Raw genomic sequence first — 16,822 nt, forward strand, 5'->3', positions numbered from 1 at the left:
GGGTTGTCTCTGACCCCCATCTCTCCTGCTCTTAGATGTGTATAGCCCCGCCCCTCCGGCACGTGGATGGGCTTCTAGACACGCCCCATCCTTGATTATCTCTGGCCCCACCTCTCCTGCTCTTAGATGTGTATAGCCCCGCCCCTCCGGCACGTGGATGGGCTTCTAGACACGCCCCATCCTTGATTATCTCTGGCCCCACCTCTCCTGCTTTTAGGTGTTTGTAGCCCCGCCCCTCCTGCTCCTGGATATTTCTGGCCCCGCCCTCCTTCAGGGTTGTCTCTGACCCCCATCTATCCTGCTCTTAGATGTGTATAGCCCCGCCCCTCCGGCACGTGGATGGGCTTCTAGACACGCCCCATCCTTGATTATCTCTGGCCCCACCTCTCCTGCTTTTAGGTGTTTGTAGCCCCGCCCCTCCTGCTCCTGGATATTCCTGGCCCAGCTCTCCTTCTGGGTTGCCTATAGCCCTACCTCTCTTGCTCCTAGGTGTTTCTGGCCCCACCTTTCTTGTTCCTAGGTGTCTGTAGCCTCAACTCTCCTGTAGTTGGTTGCTTCTACCCCCAATGCTCTTAATGAGTATTTCTAACTAAAGCCAAGACCTCTGTATTTTGGTCTACTAATGGATTTTCTTCGGAGGAGCTCAAGAAGGGACTAAAAGATGCCCGAGTCCATGAGTCATCCAAAAATGTGTTCCTGCGAGGAGACCCAAGAAAACGTCATTCCAACTGGAAAATGAGTGGTGCCCATCAGTTGGAGAATGGCTGAATAAATTGTGGTATATGAATATTATGGAATATTACTGTTCTGTAAGAAATGACCAACAGGATGATTTCAGAAAGGCCTGGAGAGACTTACACGAACTGATGCTGAATGAAATGAGCAGGACCAGGAGATCATTATATACTTCAACAACAATACTAGATGATGACCAGTTCTGATGGATCAGGCCATCCTCAGCAACGAGATCAACCAAATCATTTCCAATGGAGCAGTAATGAGCTGAACCAGCTACGCCCAGAGAAAGAACTCTGGGAGATGACTAAAAACCATTACATTGAATTCCCAATCCCTATATTTATGCCCACCTGCCTTTTTGATTTCCTTCACAAGCTAATTGTACAATATTTCAGAGTCTGATTCTTTTTGTACAGCAAAATAACGTTTTGGTCAGGTATACTTATTGTGTATCTAATTTATATTTTAATATATTTAACATCTACTGGTCATCCTGCCATCTGGGGGAGGTGGTGGGGGGTAAGAGGTGAAAAATTGGAACAAGAGGTTTGACAATTGTTAATGCTGTAAAGTTACCCATGTATATATCCTGTAAATAAAAGGCTATTAAATAAATAAACAAACAAACAAATAAATAAAAAGAAAATGTCATTCCATCCTCCTTCCTTTGACGGCAGGCCCTGAAATAATGTAGTCCCTTTTGGAATACCAGACTCATGTGAAAATATAGCAAAATGATCCTGAGCCTTCACCCAAAGGAATAGAGACTTTGGCCACTCACGGTAATAGGGATCTCAGACAAGGTAGAAGTTAAGCAGACTAATAATGGAGGCAATACTGACGTGAGGCCCTTTCTGTCCCAAGTGAGCCTGGCAATAGGTGCACTGCACGTGCTTGGGACAGAGGATGAAGATCAGGGCAAGAAATGTGGGCAATCCCTAAGCCTAACCATAGTCCCCAGGAAGTTTAGGCCTTTATAGATATCATGTGGGCGTTAAAGACATGGCACTGCCAACAATGAATGCTTAAGAGGGCCCAGATCTCCATTTTTGGTACAGCTGGTGAAAGACCCCATAGTAAGCCAAGATGCCTAAGGACACTGGATCTGCTCAGGACACGCCATTCAGTGTGAGATCCCAGAAACTAGCAGCACTAATATGTGTTGCTGTGAACTACAGGGAGGTCACCCAGGTCTTCAGTAATTGCACATGAAATAATTTCTATTTATTACTAAGTGTTCATTTTGAGATTTTGAAAAAATTAAATATGATACTTTCAAATCCATCCTGATTCCTAATGTTCTTTCTTCTGTTCTACTGGGTGAATATTTAAAATATTCAACTATTTCCATCTTTTTCTATTTTGGTGGGAGTGGGGTTAAACAATCCCCTTCCTGGTTTCTGTCAAAATGCCACATTTTCCCACAAAAACTTAACAAAATATTAAAACAAAAGTACACAATCAAGCTAAATCATTTTCCATCCCCAAATGACCTCTTTATTTAACATCTTAAGTCTAACACCAGACAGGAAGACATTAAACTTTCACTAATTGAAACTTCTATCTTCAAGATCAATGTATCCTAGTTACCCTCTCTAGTACAGATACAACTTTCTTCATGGGTGTTTGTGCCTTTAATTCTTTATTTGTTTATTTATTGCTAAAGCTGGATGCAGTCTTGAGTTAGCTGCTAGTCTGAAGCTCTGCTGAGTTGCTTTATATAATAAATATTTAAACTAAAAGTAAACAGAATCAATATTAAATCTTTGGAGTTGAATTATGAGCTTCTTAATACTAAGTATGAAATTTGTGGCCTAGCAAATGATTTGGAGGAAAATGTGAAGAGAGCAGAGAAATATTTATAGTCAACAACTTAGATAAATTAAGAAGTACTTCTCAAAAAATTTCACAAATTGATAGACATTAGCTCTCACCCAGTAAAATATCAAATCTAGTAATTAATCCACGTCCCAGAAATCTGCAAATAAACTTACTTTCCTGTCCTTGTTATACCTCCCAATACCTGTTTACTATAAATAAATACTACAAACAATCATCAAAAACATAAATATGAATTAATCTCATGAATATAGTTTAATACAAAAGTAAACTGTAAATCATGCCATAAATACTGATGGATTTGCTGCTGTTTTATTTAGTCATTTCAGTCATGTCTGACTCTGACCCCATCTGGAGTTTTCTTAGCAAAAATATTGGAGTGTTCTGCCATTTCCTTCTTCAATTCATTTTACAGATGAGGAATTTCGGCAAACTGGGTTAAATGACTTGTCCAGAATCACACAGCTAATTAATGTTTGAGATTGCATTAAAACTCAGATTTTTCTTGTGCTAAATTTACTACTCTTATCTATTGTGCCATCTAGGTAATATACCAAATTTTAAATTTTGTAATTCTAGGATTCAGGGAATTCTCAAGATTTTCAGGTTTATCTTAAAAATAAAATAAATCAAAACAACAACAAACAAACAAACAAAAACCTCTTTAAGTTTCTTTATCTTGCCCATTTTGGAAGGAAGGCTATTACTCAAGGGCTTGATTCCACTATTATCATAAAAGCTTTGACTTGCTCCATTTAGGCTTGGACTACTACTCACCCCACCTAGTGATTCACAGTATTGATTCTACACTTAGTGTGAACACTCAATAGGTTTAGCCCTAAACTCAGAACTCATGATCTCCAGCAACCCATTAGCCTCAGCATCCTCAGAAAAAGGGATTATAGGCATGCTTCACCATGTTTAGCTAGATTTCCTCAAAACTATATGAAACTCCATGGACTTTTTGCTGTGTGATATCATTTAAAGTTAGAATAAATCATAGATAAAAGAGGGAAAATGGTGCTAAGACCAAAAACACCCTGCATATCTCCAAAAGTTAACATAGCTCATACTTTATATATATATATAAAAGATCTAAATGTGGTTGTCACTTGTGAATCTGGGCAATTATTTAGACTTCATCTTCCAAAACCCTCTGAAGATGACCTCATGGGTGAAAAGTACATAATTATTTTATAATGACTGCAACAGGAAATCTAAATTAAAGTAAATGCTATTATTTCCCTTCTAATAAGATAAAAATGAACTGATGAGTTTCTGAACAGTGTGTTCAGGGACACAACAGCTAATTAAATGACATACTTCAAAACTGTAGCCATCTTATTGTAAATGTACTCTTAATAATATGATTTAAATTTCTGAAGCTCCACTAACATTTTTATTTCAAACTTCTATTTTTGGTTAGAAAATAACTTTGGGGGAGTGAAAGAATTTTTATTTTTAAAAACAGGTTTAAAAATTTTAAGTGACTTTGGTTTTACTTTTTCACACTTTGTTAAGGTAAGATAGAACTTTGTCTCCATGATGTAATGGGCTGAAACTCGAGTTGATGCACTGAGGTCCCAAGCACGTGAGGCTAAATAGTAATTGGACCATACTCTATTAATATATATATATATATATATGCTTGGAGAAAGAATGGCCCCCGCCCACTCTTTGTGCAAGTCCTGATGAGACTGCTGACTGGCTTCCTGTTGCAGCTGCATACATTTCGATCATGATCCCCCCTTCACCTCTGATCCTTCTTCACCTCTACTGAGAATAAAGATTGAAGATTTTCCCTTAACCTGAATTCCTGACTCCAGCTGATTTTAAAATACATGATCACACCATGACAATAATAGTTATAATGACAAAACATTTATCAAGTGCTTCCATGCTTGAGCTAAGTGTGGGAAATAAACAATCTTTGTCCTCTAGTAATTTAAATTCTAATGGGACAAGACAATGTAAAAGAGAGCCATAAGGAGAAAGTAAATCAGATTTGGAATTGGCCAGGAAGTGACATAGAAGCCTGATTCCAGACATGATAACACAAAAGTATGGTGCATGGGGTGAAGGTAGAGATATTAGGAGCAAAGGTGTGGTAGGAGGTCTAAGGTCCCAAGGTCTAAGGGGATGGGGGGATTAAGAAGATGGCTAGAGTTGAGGCCCTGAAGTGGTATTGCGAATAAAACATTGGCCTTGGAATCAGGAAGACTCATCTTCATGAGTTCAAACATGGTCTCAGCCACTTATTAGTGATGTGACTTTGGACAAGTCACTTAACACTATCTCAGTGCTCATCTGTAAAATGAACTAGAAATGGAAATTGCAAGCCATTCCAGTATCTTTGCTAAATGGGGTCATAAAGAATCAAATGTGACTGAACAACAAGAGTTCAGGTTTGGAAGTGGCTGGAAAATGACCCAGATCCCTGATTTCTGGCAATGTAAGGTAGAAATTCACCTATCAAAACTGAAGACAAGGTATAATGGTATTTATCTCAGTACTATGACAGATGTTGTGAGGTATATTAAGAAGACTGTCCCTGGCATTAAGGAATTTAAAATTTACATTTTCCCTTAGAGTTCTGGAGAATCCTACTTTAAAAAGAAAAGGGAAACAAAATATGTTAACAGATTAAGAGTTGTATAAAAAATTGCCTGGATCAAATTCCAAACCTTCATAAATCCAGTGTTCAGGTGAATAATGCTGACTTGACCTACAAAATTCCTTGTGTTGGTTTGAGGAGAAGAAGAGAGGGAGATGGTGTATTTGTGATTTAAACAGTGTAGGGAGCTCTCTCTATCAGTGCTTTCTCCCACATCTTTTAGTCTTAAGAGCACACAACCAAGAGGTTAAGTGATTTGATAATAGTTATTATCAGAGGTGAGATTTTAAACCCAGATCTTCCTAACTTTAAGATCTCTAACCATATTGTCTTCATTTGAGACTTTGTGGATATACCTTTTGTTGAGATTACTTTCCTTACTATCACAGAATGTTAGAGCTGGAAAAGGTTTCAGAGATTATCCTAGTCTAATTCACTTATTTTACAAATGAGGAAACTGACGACCAGAAAAGCAAAGTATCTTAATTAATGGCTTTTTTATAATGGTGAATATTAATTCATCCTCAGACTCAAATTTAAATATGAGCAATTTTTGTTTCAGGGTTCCATCACCACACTTTCTAAAGTTTAAAAAGAAAAAAAAAACTTGTCAGAGATTAGAATATCAATACTGGAAGGAATCTTGATGTTGTTTAATCTAACTCCCTACCTAAAGTGGGACTTCCCTTTCTATAATATCAACTGTGACTCGTCCAACCTCAGTGGTAAGGAACTCACAAGTACTGTATTTAACTTAGCCCATTACATCTGGAGATAATATTAATTCTTATGGAATTTTTTCTTGAGGCAGACCAAAATCTGTCTCCTTGCATTTTTAATCAAGTGATTGCAGTTCTGACCTCTGGAATTGAGCAGAATTGATTTAATCACCTTTCTACATGTCAACTCTTCAATTATATGGAGATAAATATTCTTAAAGAGCTACCCAGTGAGGACTTCCATCTTAGTTTATGACTAAAACTTAACAAAATGCATTAACATTCATATGTTATACAGTTCTACTTACAAAGAAGCAGTAATTAGTCTAGTGGGTAAAAAAGGGTAAAAGTTGCAGTCTGGAAGATCTGAACTGAAGGTCTGCCTTTGTCTTCTGCTTAACTGTGTAAACATGGGCAAGTCACTGAAACCTCAATGTGACCACCACCACCATCACCACCCTAGGCAAAAGCAATATTCTAAGCTGTTTAGTGGCAGAACAGTAGCCATGCAAAACATATGTTCCAACACTGAGATTGATCACATTTGATCTTCAAAACCAGCTTGGTGTTTCAATTTATAAAAGGCTTTTTACTTGACTTATTTGCATAGAAATCAATTCTATATAAAATTCTATCTAGAATCTTTCTGTCTAATAATAAATGCAGTAACTTTTTCTTACATAGAAAATAGAATTATTTAAAGATATAAATGTTCCCAATGGGGGACATATGATATAGCTAATTCTTTTTATCTATGATAACTAAAGGAAGATACATTAAGTTCACTTTCATATGAATTTAAAGGTCACATGGCAAAAAGGAAGCAATATCCAAACTTCTGAACTACACAGTGAGAAAATACTTGCTACTTATAGACAGCTACTATATCTCCTTTTTCACTGCCCAAAGCTTGTCTTTTCCAAACTAAGCAACCATAACTCCTTCAGTCTATGAGCATATGGCATGAATTAGAGATCCTTTATCAATCTTACTGTAATCCTATTGGACAATTCCCAGAATTTCAATATCTCTCCTAAAATATTGTGACAAGGGTTGGAAAGGAAGAGGAAGGAAGGAGGGAAAGAAAGGAAAGTGGAAGGGAGAGAGAAACCTGGAAAGTTCTATATCATAGGTTTATATCTTATATTTTGCTGTTCAATCATGTCTGACTCTTCATGACCTCATTTGGAGTTTTCTTACCAAAGGTCAGCTCATTTTATAGATAAGGAAACTGAGGCAAATAGAGCTAAGTGACCTTCCCAGAGTTATCAAGTTAAGTATTTGAGGGCAGGTTAGAACACAAGAAAATGAGTTCCTGCCTCCAGACTCACATTCTATCCACTGAGCCAAAAATCAGTCCATATCTACTGTTTAATTGAAAGACTAATTTTGATGACTAAGAGAACTTAACACCACTTCATCTGATGATAATAGGGAGATACTGGGACCAAGCATGTTATATAGTATACAGATATTTGTACCAATTTATATATTAATGGAGATTACTTGTAAGGTGAAGCTAGGTATGCTATCATCTCTGCTCCTTCTGCTTATGCCCCTGCGTTTCCTAGAGAAGTGAACCAAGAAAAATATAATTCTCATGGGACTGTCAGTAATGCCTACCAAGTTCTTCTCCCTTCCTCCTTCAGTAAAGGTCGTCCATGACAACTTTGAAAGGACTTATAATTACTGAAAGGCCTTATAATCACAATCCAAGCTATTAATGCTACCCAGAAGACAACTGGTCTCTCTGGCAAGTTGTGGTAGAATGGGCATGGTGTTGCCCAAAGTATCAACCCTGCTTTCAACAGATTCAGGTCATCCCTAAGTTGAATGGAAAACTTCTATATTCCTCTTTCCAATGTATTTGTTGGCTCTTACCTGCCACCTAGAGAAATTTGCCCAAGATGAATTCAAGAATGGGATGAAATTATTATCAGAGGAATCCTTGGGTTACATAGAACAACAAGTTGTGACTTTAAAGGTGATATCCTCTTTACCTCAGAGACTGGTATGAGTATTGCCATTAATAACCATTTTGTCAAGATAATTTTTTGATATGAAAATGAGTATGTTAAGCAACTGAGTAACAGACTTAATGATCTATATGACCTCCAGGGAGTAAAATATAAAGCTATGGATCTTCAAACCCATTTAAAAGCTCTCCATTTGGTAGGACTCCCATATTCTAAATTTAACTGGGACTAGCTTGGAACTATAACTAGAGTCCTGTTTCTTTGCAATTTAACATAAATGCTCCATTGCTCTCCACCCTGAATCTCTGGCACAGAACTGCTATGAGCAATAGAATTTACAATCAGAACCAGCTAGACCTAGTGTCAGTAGAGTCTCTGTAATTTTTACCAGTTAGTTGTCCAGTCCCCTTCTCATCTTTGGGCTGAGAGCTCTTGCTATTGCTGCTGTTGCCTCAGATGTTACCATTGGTGTACTTTAGACAGCCTTCTACACCAATATCACAGCCCTCTCCTGCTGAGCTGTTTTCTTAGGCTAGAAAAAAATTGTCATCCTGACCTTTTGTTGAATTTACTACTCCAAAATTTGAGGCATTATTTTAAAATTGTTTGGAGGGGAATGTCGAGTTTAATTGAGTTGCTGCCTTTAATCTGCCATCTTGGTTTCGTTTGTTGTTCTTGTTTAAAAGAGCTATAGATACTCACAATAGCCAAGAAAAGCACCATATTCAAGAACCCTGCTAATGACAACAGTGAGAAAACAAAATACATTTCTGAATGGAGTGGAGACAATTCTGTTGCTGAACAAGGTATTAAGTGACAATAAGAAGTACTAATCAAGGTCAGTCACCTTATTCATTGTAGGACTCTGTCTCTACAAGGGAAATTCAGCCTCAATTCCTAATTTTTTCTTCCTCACACCCAATTCATTTGAATACTTACCTTGTTCAAGACTCAGTCCACATATGACTTCCTCAAGGAAGTCTTTTAATTTCTCAACTATTCAAGATGTATCTCCACAAATATTTTTAGAACTCACTGATCTTTTCCTAAACTATTATTTTATATTATATTGATATGTATTCATGTTGTCTTTTCCTCTTCCCATCTACATCCTCCTGTAAATTCCTTGGGAGGAAGTTTGATTTTGTCTTCTCAGCACCAAGGATAGTGTCTGTCACACAGGGAGCATTTTATTTTTTAGTATATATTGGGAGAAAGAATTTTTTTTAACTTAAACTTTCCATTTTTTTTTAATGGGGGACAGTAGGGAGTAGGTGAGAATTTTTTGGAAATCCCATAAGAAATATTCTTTCAACATTTCAGATTTGGGACTTAAACCAAGAGAAACATATTTGGCTCTATGCCTTTGACACTGGCTATATATCATTTTAAATGACTTTTGTACTTTGTGGTTTTGCTCTTTCACTTATGCTTCATAGGATATGGACCTATGATTTCATTGGTTTAGGGAATTTCCCTTGTAAGGAAATATCTCTAATACTGAAGATTGCCATTAAGTTCCACTTTCTAGCATAAAGAGGTATTGACTAAAAGGTAAGTTCCATGAGGAAGTTAAGTTATGTTAAATACTCTAATTTCCTAAAGTTTCCCCTTCTGACTATTGGGGGAAGGAGGGTTAACCAGTAGTTTATCAACTACCAACTTAAGTTCCTCTTTTGCAGTTCCGGTTCGCTTTTTCTCTAGGACCCTCTAAAATAAGTTCCCTTTCGAAGAAGCTGAGAAATTATGTCAGTTCATCTAGGGGCTCCTTAGAGTACATTTCCAGTTTCAAAATATAACAGAAGCAAAGCAAAGACTTCAGGAGTAGAATTAAGAAAGCCTAACTAGTCACATGACTTAGCTTGTCCAATTAAATTATGTTCAAAACAAATTTCTGCCTTTATGTTATAAAAGTCAGCTCTGTAAATCACTGTGCTTCTGACCTCTGAGAAGTCAGGTGATCTGATTTCATAAACAAATACTGATGACTGCAAATTAAATCTTAGATGGCTTGGTAGTTCTGTCCTCAAGTTTCCTTGTTACTTCAGATAATTGTAACTGAGATTTTATACTATAATTGGGACAAATTACACAGGATGAAAAGGCATGTGATCTGCATTGGGAGGAAATGAATCTGCATGCATGAATCATAGACCAATTGAAACATCAAAGTAAAGATAATATTAATAGCAATATTACACCTAAGCACAAAAAAAGGAATTCCTCCCCTGGTTAATGGCTGGAGAAGAAGAAAAAGGAATTCTGTACCCACTTGCTTCCATTGTAGCAGAGCTAGAATTGTGCCATTTATGAAGGAGCAACCATAATAGCTGACCTCACTCTAAAACAAAGTGGAAATACTAAAGGGAAGAATTTGGGGATAGGGGAAGGGGAAGGACAATTTGCATAACTCATTTCTACAGCCCAGAAACCTGTATAGATATGTTCATTCTTCATTCACTAGGAAAAAAACAGCAGACACATAACAGGAACTGGTTTTAAACTTATGTTCCCTTCACTTTCAAATTAAATTGGTTTTTAAATCTTTGATGTCTACTGAGTCTTACATTGCTGTCATTTTTCAAGCATGTTATTTAGCAATGTCCTTTAATCAAATCAAGATGAGACAATAAAAATTACATTATTCAACAAATAATGATGTTATCTTTATTGAAATTCCAAAAACTTAAGTTACAGAACACACAAATTCTCTTCTTTCACATTCGACCACTGACTAAGAATAAAAATGTAAGGGCTTCAGAGACATGATTTGATTTAGAACCATAAAAAATTCTCAATTTGAGATTAATTTTCTTAAAACTTGGTAAAGCTGCATTTTCCCACTTTTTATTAAAGAAAGTGCCAACACAATTTTTTGGTCATTAGTAATGAAGGTTTATAATTCTCAACTAAAATAATAAGTTAAAATCCATATAGTATACAGAGTGCACAGAAACGGACTAATATTGGTAGGGTCTCTCCTAAAAATCATAATGAGCTGTCCTTTCATTTTCAGAGGGGTTTGGAATATATTCCTTATCATTTCTTTGGCTTATTTTTCTTTTGACCTCATAAGGAGGCCAAATATACTCATACATTTATTTTCAGAGTGACTTGGAAGAAACTCGGTGGCAACATGTTCTGTCACAAGATAATAATTATGATGCTAAAACTTCCGCATACTCATCACTATCATGTTAGAAACTTTTAAAAAGTGTTTCTCAAACTGCAATGTAGGAAGTTCCAAAGGAATCATGGAGATAGGAGCTAGACAGTTCAACATCTTTTATTCTATGTTCTCTTCTCTGGTCTTTACTTATCCACCTCAGTTTTTCAATAGTTAGCATTTGTTGATCCAGTATATGCATGACTATGCTAATTTATCATTTATGATAATATATTTGTTATTTTATTTACTGTACAAGCTTTCTCCATTACTGTTCTCTTTTCTAAGTGATCAAAAGAAAGAAAAAACTACTACATGGGACCTAATGGGCTGTTGACAAATGGAATTTTCCAAATTCACAAATTAAAATTCTATTTGGAGTTTATTATGAGGTACAATAATTTATTACTTTAGAAAATAACCTATGCTTGAGAATATTGAGTAAGGGTAAGCCCCTGCTACAATTTGTACAAGTCTCACAGACTTAGAAAATTTAAGTACAATATCCATAGAAACAATGTCTCTAGCAAAAATTAAGACTTCCATGAAGAAAGAATTGAAAAGACGACGCCAAGAAATGAATTTGCTAATACTTGGATGTGATCATCAGCCCAAATTGATGCCAAGCCATAATAACCCTAATTACCATAATTTTAATAATGTAGAATTCTGGTTAACTTTTTTCTTTAACCCCTTCAGAGAACAGGACTGTTAAAGAATACAGGAAGAAAAGAGAAAGTCTCTGACCAAACCATTTGAGAACCAGTTTTAAATTAAATACAATTCTCTAGAAGGCCCAATTTGGAAATCAGTGATACCAATATGAATGTGTAGTCAGGTTAGCTCTTTCTTCCAGAAGGAAGAAGGAGATACAGCCACATGGACTGACTAATGCACAACTAAGCATAGGTCCTGACTCCAAAAGAACTATACCATCCCTGGATTTTAAGCTTGTTTGACCCCTTATGAAGGGAGTATTCAAAGGCAGCCACAGTTTCCTCACCCTAATCCTGCAAGTCCCCTTTGTTCTAGGTTGCCCGCAGATGTTTGGGAGCTTTTGGTTTTTTCTGGGTTAGACAGATTCTTGAGCACTGTTTATTACCTGTTACTTAGCCACCTAGATGTCTGACTTCATTTGGGGAAATCAAGAATTAAAACAGAAGACATACAGATCTTGTAACTTTTCTATACCAAGCTGTTTTGTAATATTATCAGTAAACAGTGTAGGTAAATCAAGTCAGTGTGACACTTTTTCTGTTTCTTAAATTCCCCAAACCTGAATACCCATATGAATTATCACTTATCTGGAATGAGAAAATACTCTTAAGAGACTGAATCACAATCTGGAGAAAATCTTAAAGATTCTCAGATCCAATCCCATAATTTTCCTTCTTAGGAAGTTGGAATTTGAGAGTAAAGTGACTTGCCCTAAATCACACATCCAGTAAATGTCAGGAATAGGAACTGGGCTGTCTTCTTTATTATTTCAGATTTCTGACAGCACCCTCCCCATCCTGCTCCTATACTCTCTGCTGCCCAAAGGCTAAATGATTTAATTTTGGTGGCAGTCCAAGTTTCCCACATGACAGAATATGGCACTTCAGCAGAACATGAATTCAACATGACACACAGAAAACCAAAAAAAATCTTTAACCCAAAATGTGATATACAGGAGACAACATATACATTTGGCATATAAATTCATTCATACTCTCACAGCCAGTGTAAAAGCAGTAGTGAATAATCAACAAGCAAGAGAAATCTTCACAGAAAAATTTTATCTAGAAAGTCTTTATCACCAAAACTGAATTTTTCACAGAAAAACCTAACAGCACTCTCCAGCAAATTCCATTGTAAAGAATACATCTTTGTTACAAACATCTCTGCCCACCCCCACCCCCTTTTCTTTTGCCAGACCTGTGAGTTCATTACTGTAGTGTAGGGAACCCAAAAGGAGGAAACTGCATTTATCAATGCTCAACAGCAATTTCTTTGAAACTTAATGAGTTTGAAAGAGTAGTCAAGGGCATTGAGAAGTTAAACGAGTTGCCTAGGATCATATACTTTGTATCAAAGTCAAACTTGAACCCAGATCTTCCTGACTTTAAGACTAGCTCCTCTACTGCCTATAACATTCTGTCTTATCATCCATCTATAATAAGTAATGCATTGGTATATTATTTCTTTATTGGACAAAGACATTTCTTGCTAAAAAGTCAAGTTACCTTCTTACTCTTAAGATTCCCTATTTGTTTGCTTTTGTTCTGTTATCTTTACATTTAAAACACTGGGTAAGTTAAAGAACTTCATAATGTAATATTTAATTGACAAAAACTCTTTTTATATGAGTGTCTGATGAAACCGTGTATAATTTCTCTATGTGCTAAATTAAAAATAATTTATTACAGAAGTTCTGTTTCTAGATCAGAAAAATACCCAAGGAATGGAATAAATGCTTATTAATGAAAAGGAAACAGAACTGTGTTAGAATAATCTATTTTCAGAAGGCAAATAATAAATACCTAGCATTAATTTACATTTAAAATTGATGAAAGGTAGTAGTTTTTGGTAACATAGTAATATTTGTACAAATTAGTATTTTCATAACAATAACAGATTTTACTTTTCATTAAAGTTTCTTGTTTTATTTTTGATAGCCTTTAAATTCTCATTTTAAAACGATTAGTATTCAATGTAATACTCTCAATATTAAATAAAAGCACAGCAAACTACTATCTGATGATCTTCATAAAGCTACAAATACAAAGTCTCTCATGAATGGTTATCAAAATAAAGAATATGATGCATGTAGTTTGCACTTAATGAGGCTAATGATATGAGCAAACAGTCCTTAAGCTAAGGCAAATTTGCAAAAAATAAATCAAGATGGAAGAAATGCATCATTATTGTGATCTTGATAGCTCTCTTTAAATAATGCTATTCTATCACAGAATATTTGCTACTGTGACAAAAAGTATAAAACCTTTTAAATCAAGAACCATACAAACCAAGAGTACAATTGCATTTTTCATACTCTGTAATCATATTTCATCCTTTAATTTTCATCTTCTATGTAAATTGAAAGATTTTAAAAAATGTTTTTAATAATCAAGGCTTATCAAGCAGGGGAAAGAATTTTTTCTCTATCTCATAAGGTTCAAAAAAGATTTATGATTTCATCCTTTACTTCCTCATAAATAACTATTTTAGCAAGAATAAATCCTTTTGTGATTAGTTTGTTTTACATATTCTAGTCAATGAAAGCTTGGGATCCAGCTAGGTAAAGGTTTGGAAAAGTACAGGGACACTGGAAGTCCTATCAGTTGCTTACTACCAGAGGAGTCAGCTGTAATGAATAAGGGAGGGCTAGCCTCAGACTCTGCAAACTGTCTTAAGACTCCCTGAGAGGGGCAGAGGAAGCATAGAGAAGTTCCTAGGTACAAGAGAAGACATGAGGAAGCAGCTGCAGGCTCCAGAGAGGAAAAAAGGACAGAGAAGCTGACAGAAGTATGTGACTACAATTAAATTGTATTACTCAGCAATCACACTGCCAAATGGGTCTGACAAATGAAGAATCAATAAAGGTCTGGATTATTCCCCTCAATCACTCTCTGACTTATCAAAATTTAGACCTTTCAAACCACCTTGAGATTCTCTCCAGTAAACGCCAACCCATACTTAGAAAAAAATAAATCAAGGAGAAGTAGATGGGGTTACATGCCCTCATCTCTGTTGTCTTCCTGCACACACAGGGAAAAAGACAGCTTTCATCTGAAGGTACAATAACCTTTTATTTGGCATAGTTGATATGAGAATATTATTATTAACTGAATATTCAGGTTAACTGAAAAATTTAAAAATATATTAAAATAAATATAATTTTTACTCCAATGATCCACTTACATTATTATTACTGATTAATAATGACTTTGATAATTCAGAAGGCATTTCAGGATTTTATAAGTCATCATTATTATTATCAATAATAATTGTAAAGAACTATAAAAGAAATTATATACATGTATGCATATATCTATCTACATAATATGTGTATAGATATATGTATAACATACAACATACAATTTTTAATTGCTTCTGTTTGAACCAATAGTTTGCTTTTGTAAAGCTGATTAATGGTAAACAATAAAATCACAATCTTTTACATTCTTTACAATGTATGCACTAATATACACTCTCATAGTTTGGGGAAGATGTTTATTTCTTCTTGGTTGATTTTTAAGGTATTTATTATTAAAGTCTTATTGTTCCCACTGACAGAATAATAGCCAAGAATGGAATGGCCTATCTCCTAAATAGAAAAAAAAATCTGGCTTGAAAGTCTCCTGGATGAGGTAGGGTAAAACAAAAAAAAAAAAGACTAAAAGGTAAAGTAAACTGTAACCTTTTGATTTTCTTTGAAATTGTTGAAACTGAATGGCATGGTTTCACTAAGGTAAATAATTTAAAAAGACTATTACTAATAAAGAATGGCCACTTGTTACAATAAGAATAATATTGGAAAAAATGTAAAAAAAAGTGTTTTAAAAATAAGTTCTCCTAGTTTTCATCTTATACTACATTTTCACAGTTAAGCAAAGAGTAGAAAATTTGCAATCCTATCACCACTACTTGAAACCAGATGCCACATAGGTTGAATTGAGACTTACAGCTGGACCTTGTGTAGCATTAGGCAATAATGTGGTAGCAGGATAAATAATTTCTTCAATAGATACATATGTACCTACTAAGAAACCAGCAATTCCAATGAATAATATTAAGATATCTTTGAGAATCATCCACAGGCTGAAACTTTCCTTGTAAAATATAAGAATTTCAACTAAAGGTGGCAGAATGAGTGCCAATGTACTACTGCTCACAGCTCCAACAAGTGAAATCACTATATCCAAACGAGGAATCAGGATTGCTACAAGACCTGCAAAGGAGAACAAAAAACATGGGCATGAATTAATGAACACCAAAATGGAGAAAGCTGTTCTTTTGTATAGATAGGGAAAAATAAGGCTCAGATTGATAAAATACTTTGGCCAAAGTCATACCACATTATGGCAGAACTAGGACTAGACTCCAAGGCTCCAAACTTTGAACCTAGTATATTTTTATTACACTATATTGCTCTTTATATCTAAGGAAAAACAATTTTCTTGGGGGAAGAAAACAGTGGACATTGTTGCTTCTTAGGAACCCTTAGTCTAGAACTGAGGTTATTAGCCTTTTTGTATGCAACACCTCTCTTTGGCAGTTTGGTTAAGACTATGGGGTACTCACAATAATGTTCTTATGCACAAAATAAAATACATAGAATTACATAGGAAATCAATTATATTGAAATACATATCAAAATAATTTTAAATGTTCAAAAACAGGATTAAGAACTTGATCTAGAGGCTTATACAATGTAGCAGAACAAATGGAGCTAACTAGGTTGAAATATTGGCTCTGACACTGTGAACACAGCCAATCAATCAGCAAACATTTATTGAGTGTCTACAACTGTACCAATAACCATGCCAGCCCTCTGGAGTCAAAGACAAAAAAAAATTAAACAATCACTACTCTTAAATTTCTTACCCTGAGTCTCAGTTTTCTCATCTTTAATGCAAAGATAATAGTTGTGTCATCTACACATTTGTTACTATGACAAAAATGCTTCAAGAACATTACATAAATTTAAGTTATTGTTAGTAACCTCATTCCTTCTTCTTCTTCTACACATTCAGGTGAGTATACAAAGAAGTTGGCAAGAAACCTC

General features: G+C 35.4%; 1 protein-coding gene across 4 annotated transcripts in view; it reads right to left on the reverse strand.

Moving 5' to 3' along the window:
- Window positions 1–10,539: 10,539 nt before the first annotated feature.
- The window catches only part of SLC36A4 (solute carrier family 36 member 4), a 73,775-nt gene continuing 67,492 nt past the window's right edge, over window positions 10,540–16,822 (reverse strand). For all 4 annotated transcript variants that reach the window (XM_031960979.1, XM_031960981.1, XM_031960983.1 and 1 more), the window contains exon 11: window positions 10,540–15,985. In XM_031960979.1, the coding sequence (XP_031816839.1) occupies window positions 15,678–15,985 (308 nt within the window). In that variant the 3' untranslated portion in view covers window positions 10,540–15,677. The remainder of the gene's footprint in view (window positions 15,986–16,822) is intronic.

Source organism: Sarcophilus harrisii, chromosome 3 (genome assembly GCF_902635505.1).
Source record: "Sarcophilus harrisii chromosome 3, mSarHar1.11, whole genome shotgun sequence".
In the NCBI taxonomy this organism is placed as follows: Eukaryota; Metazoa; Chordata; class Mammalia; order Dasyuromorphia; family Dasyuridae; genus Sarcophilus; species Sarcophilus harrisii.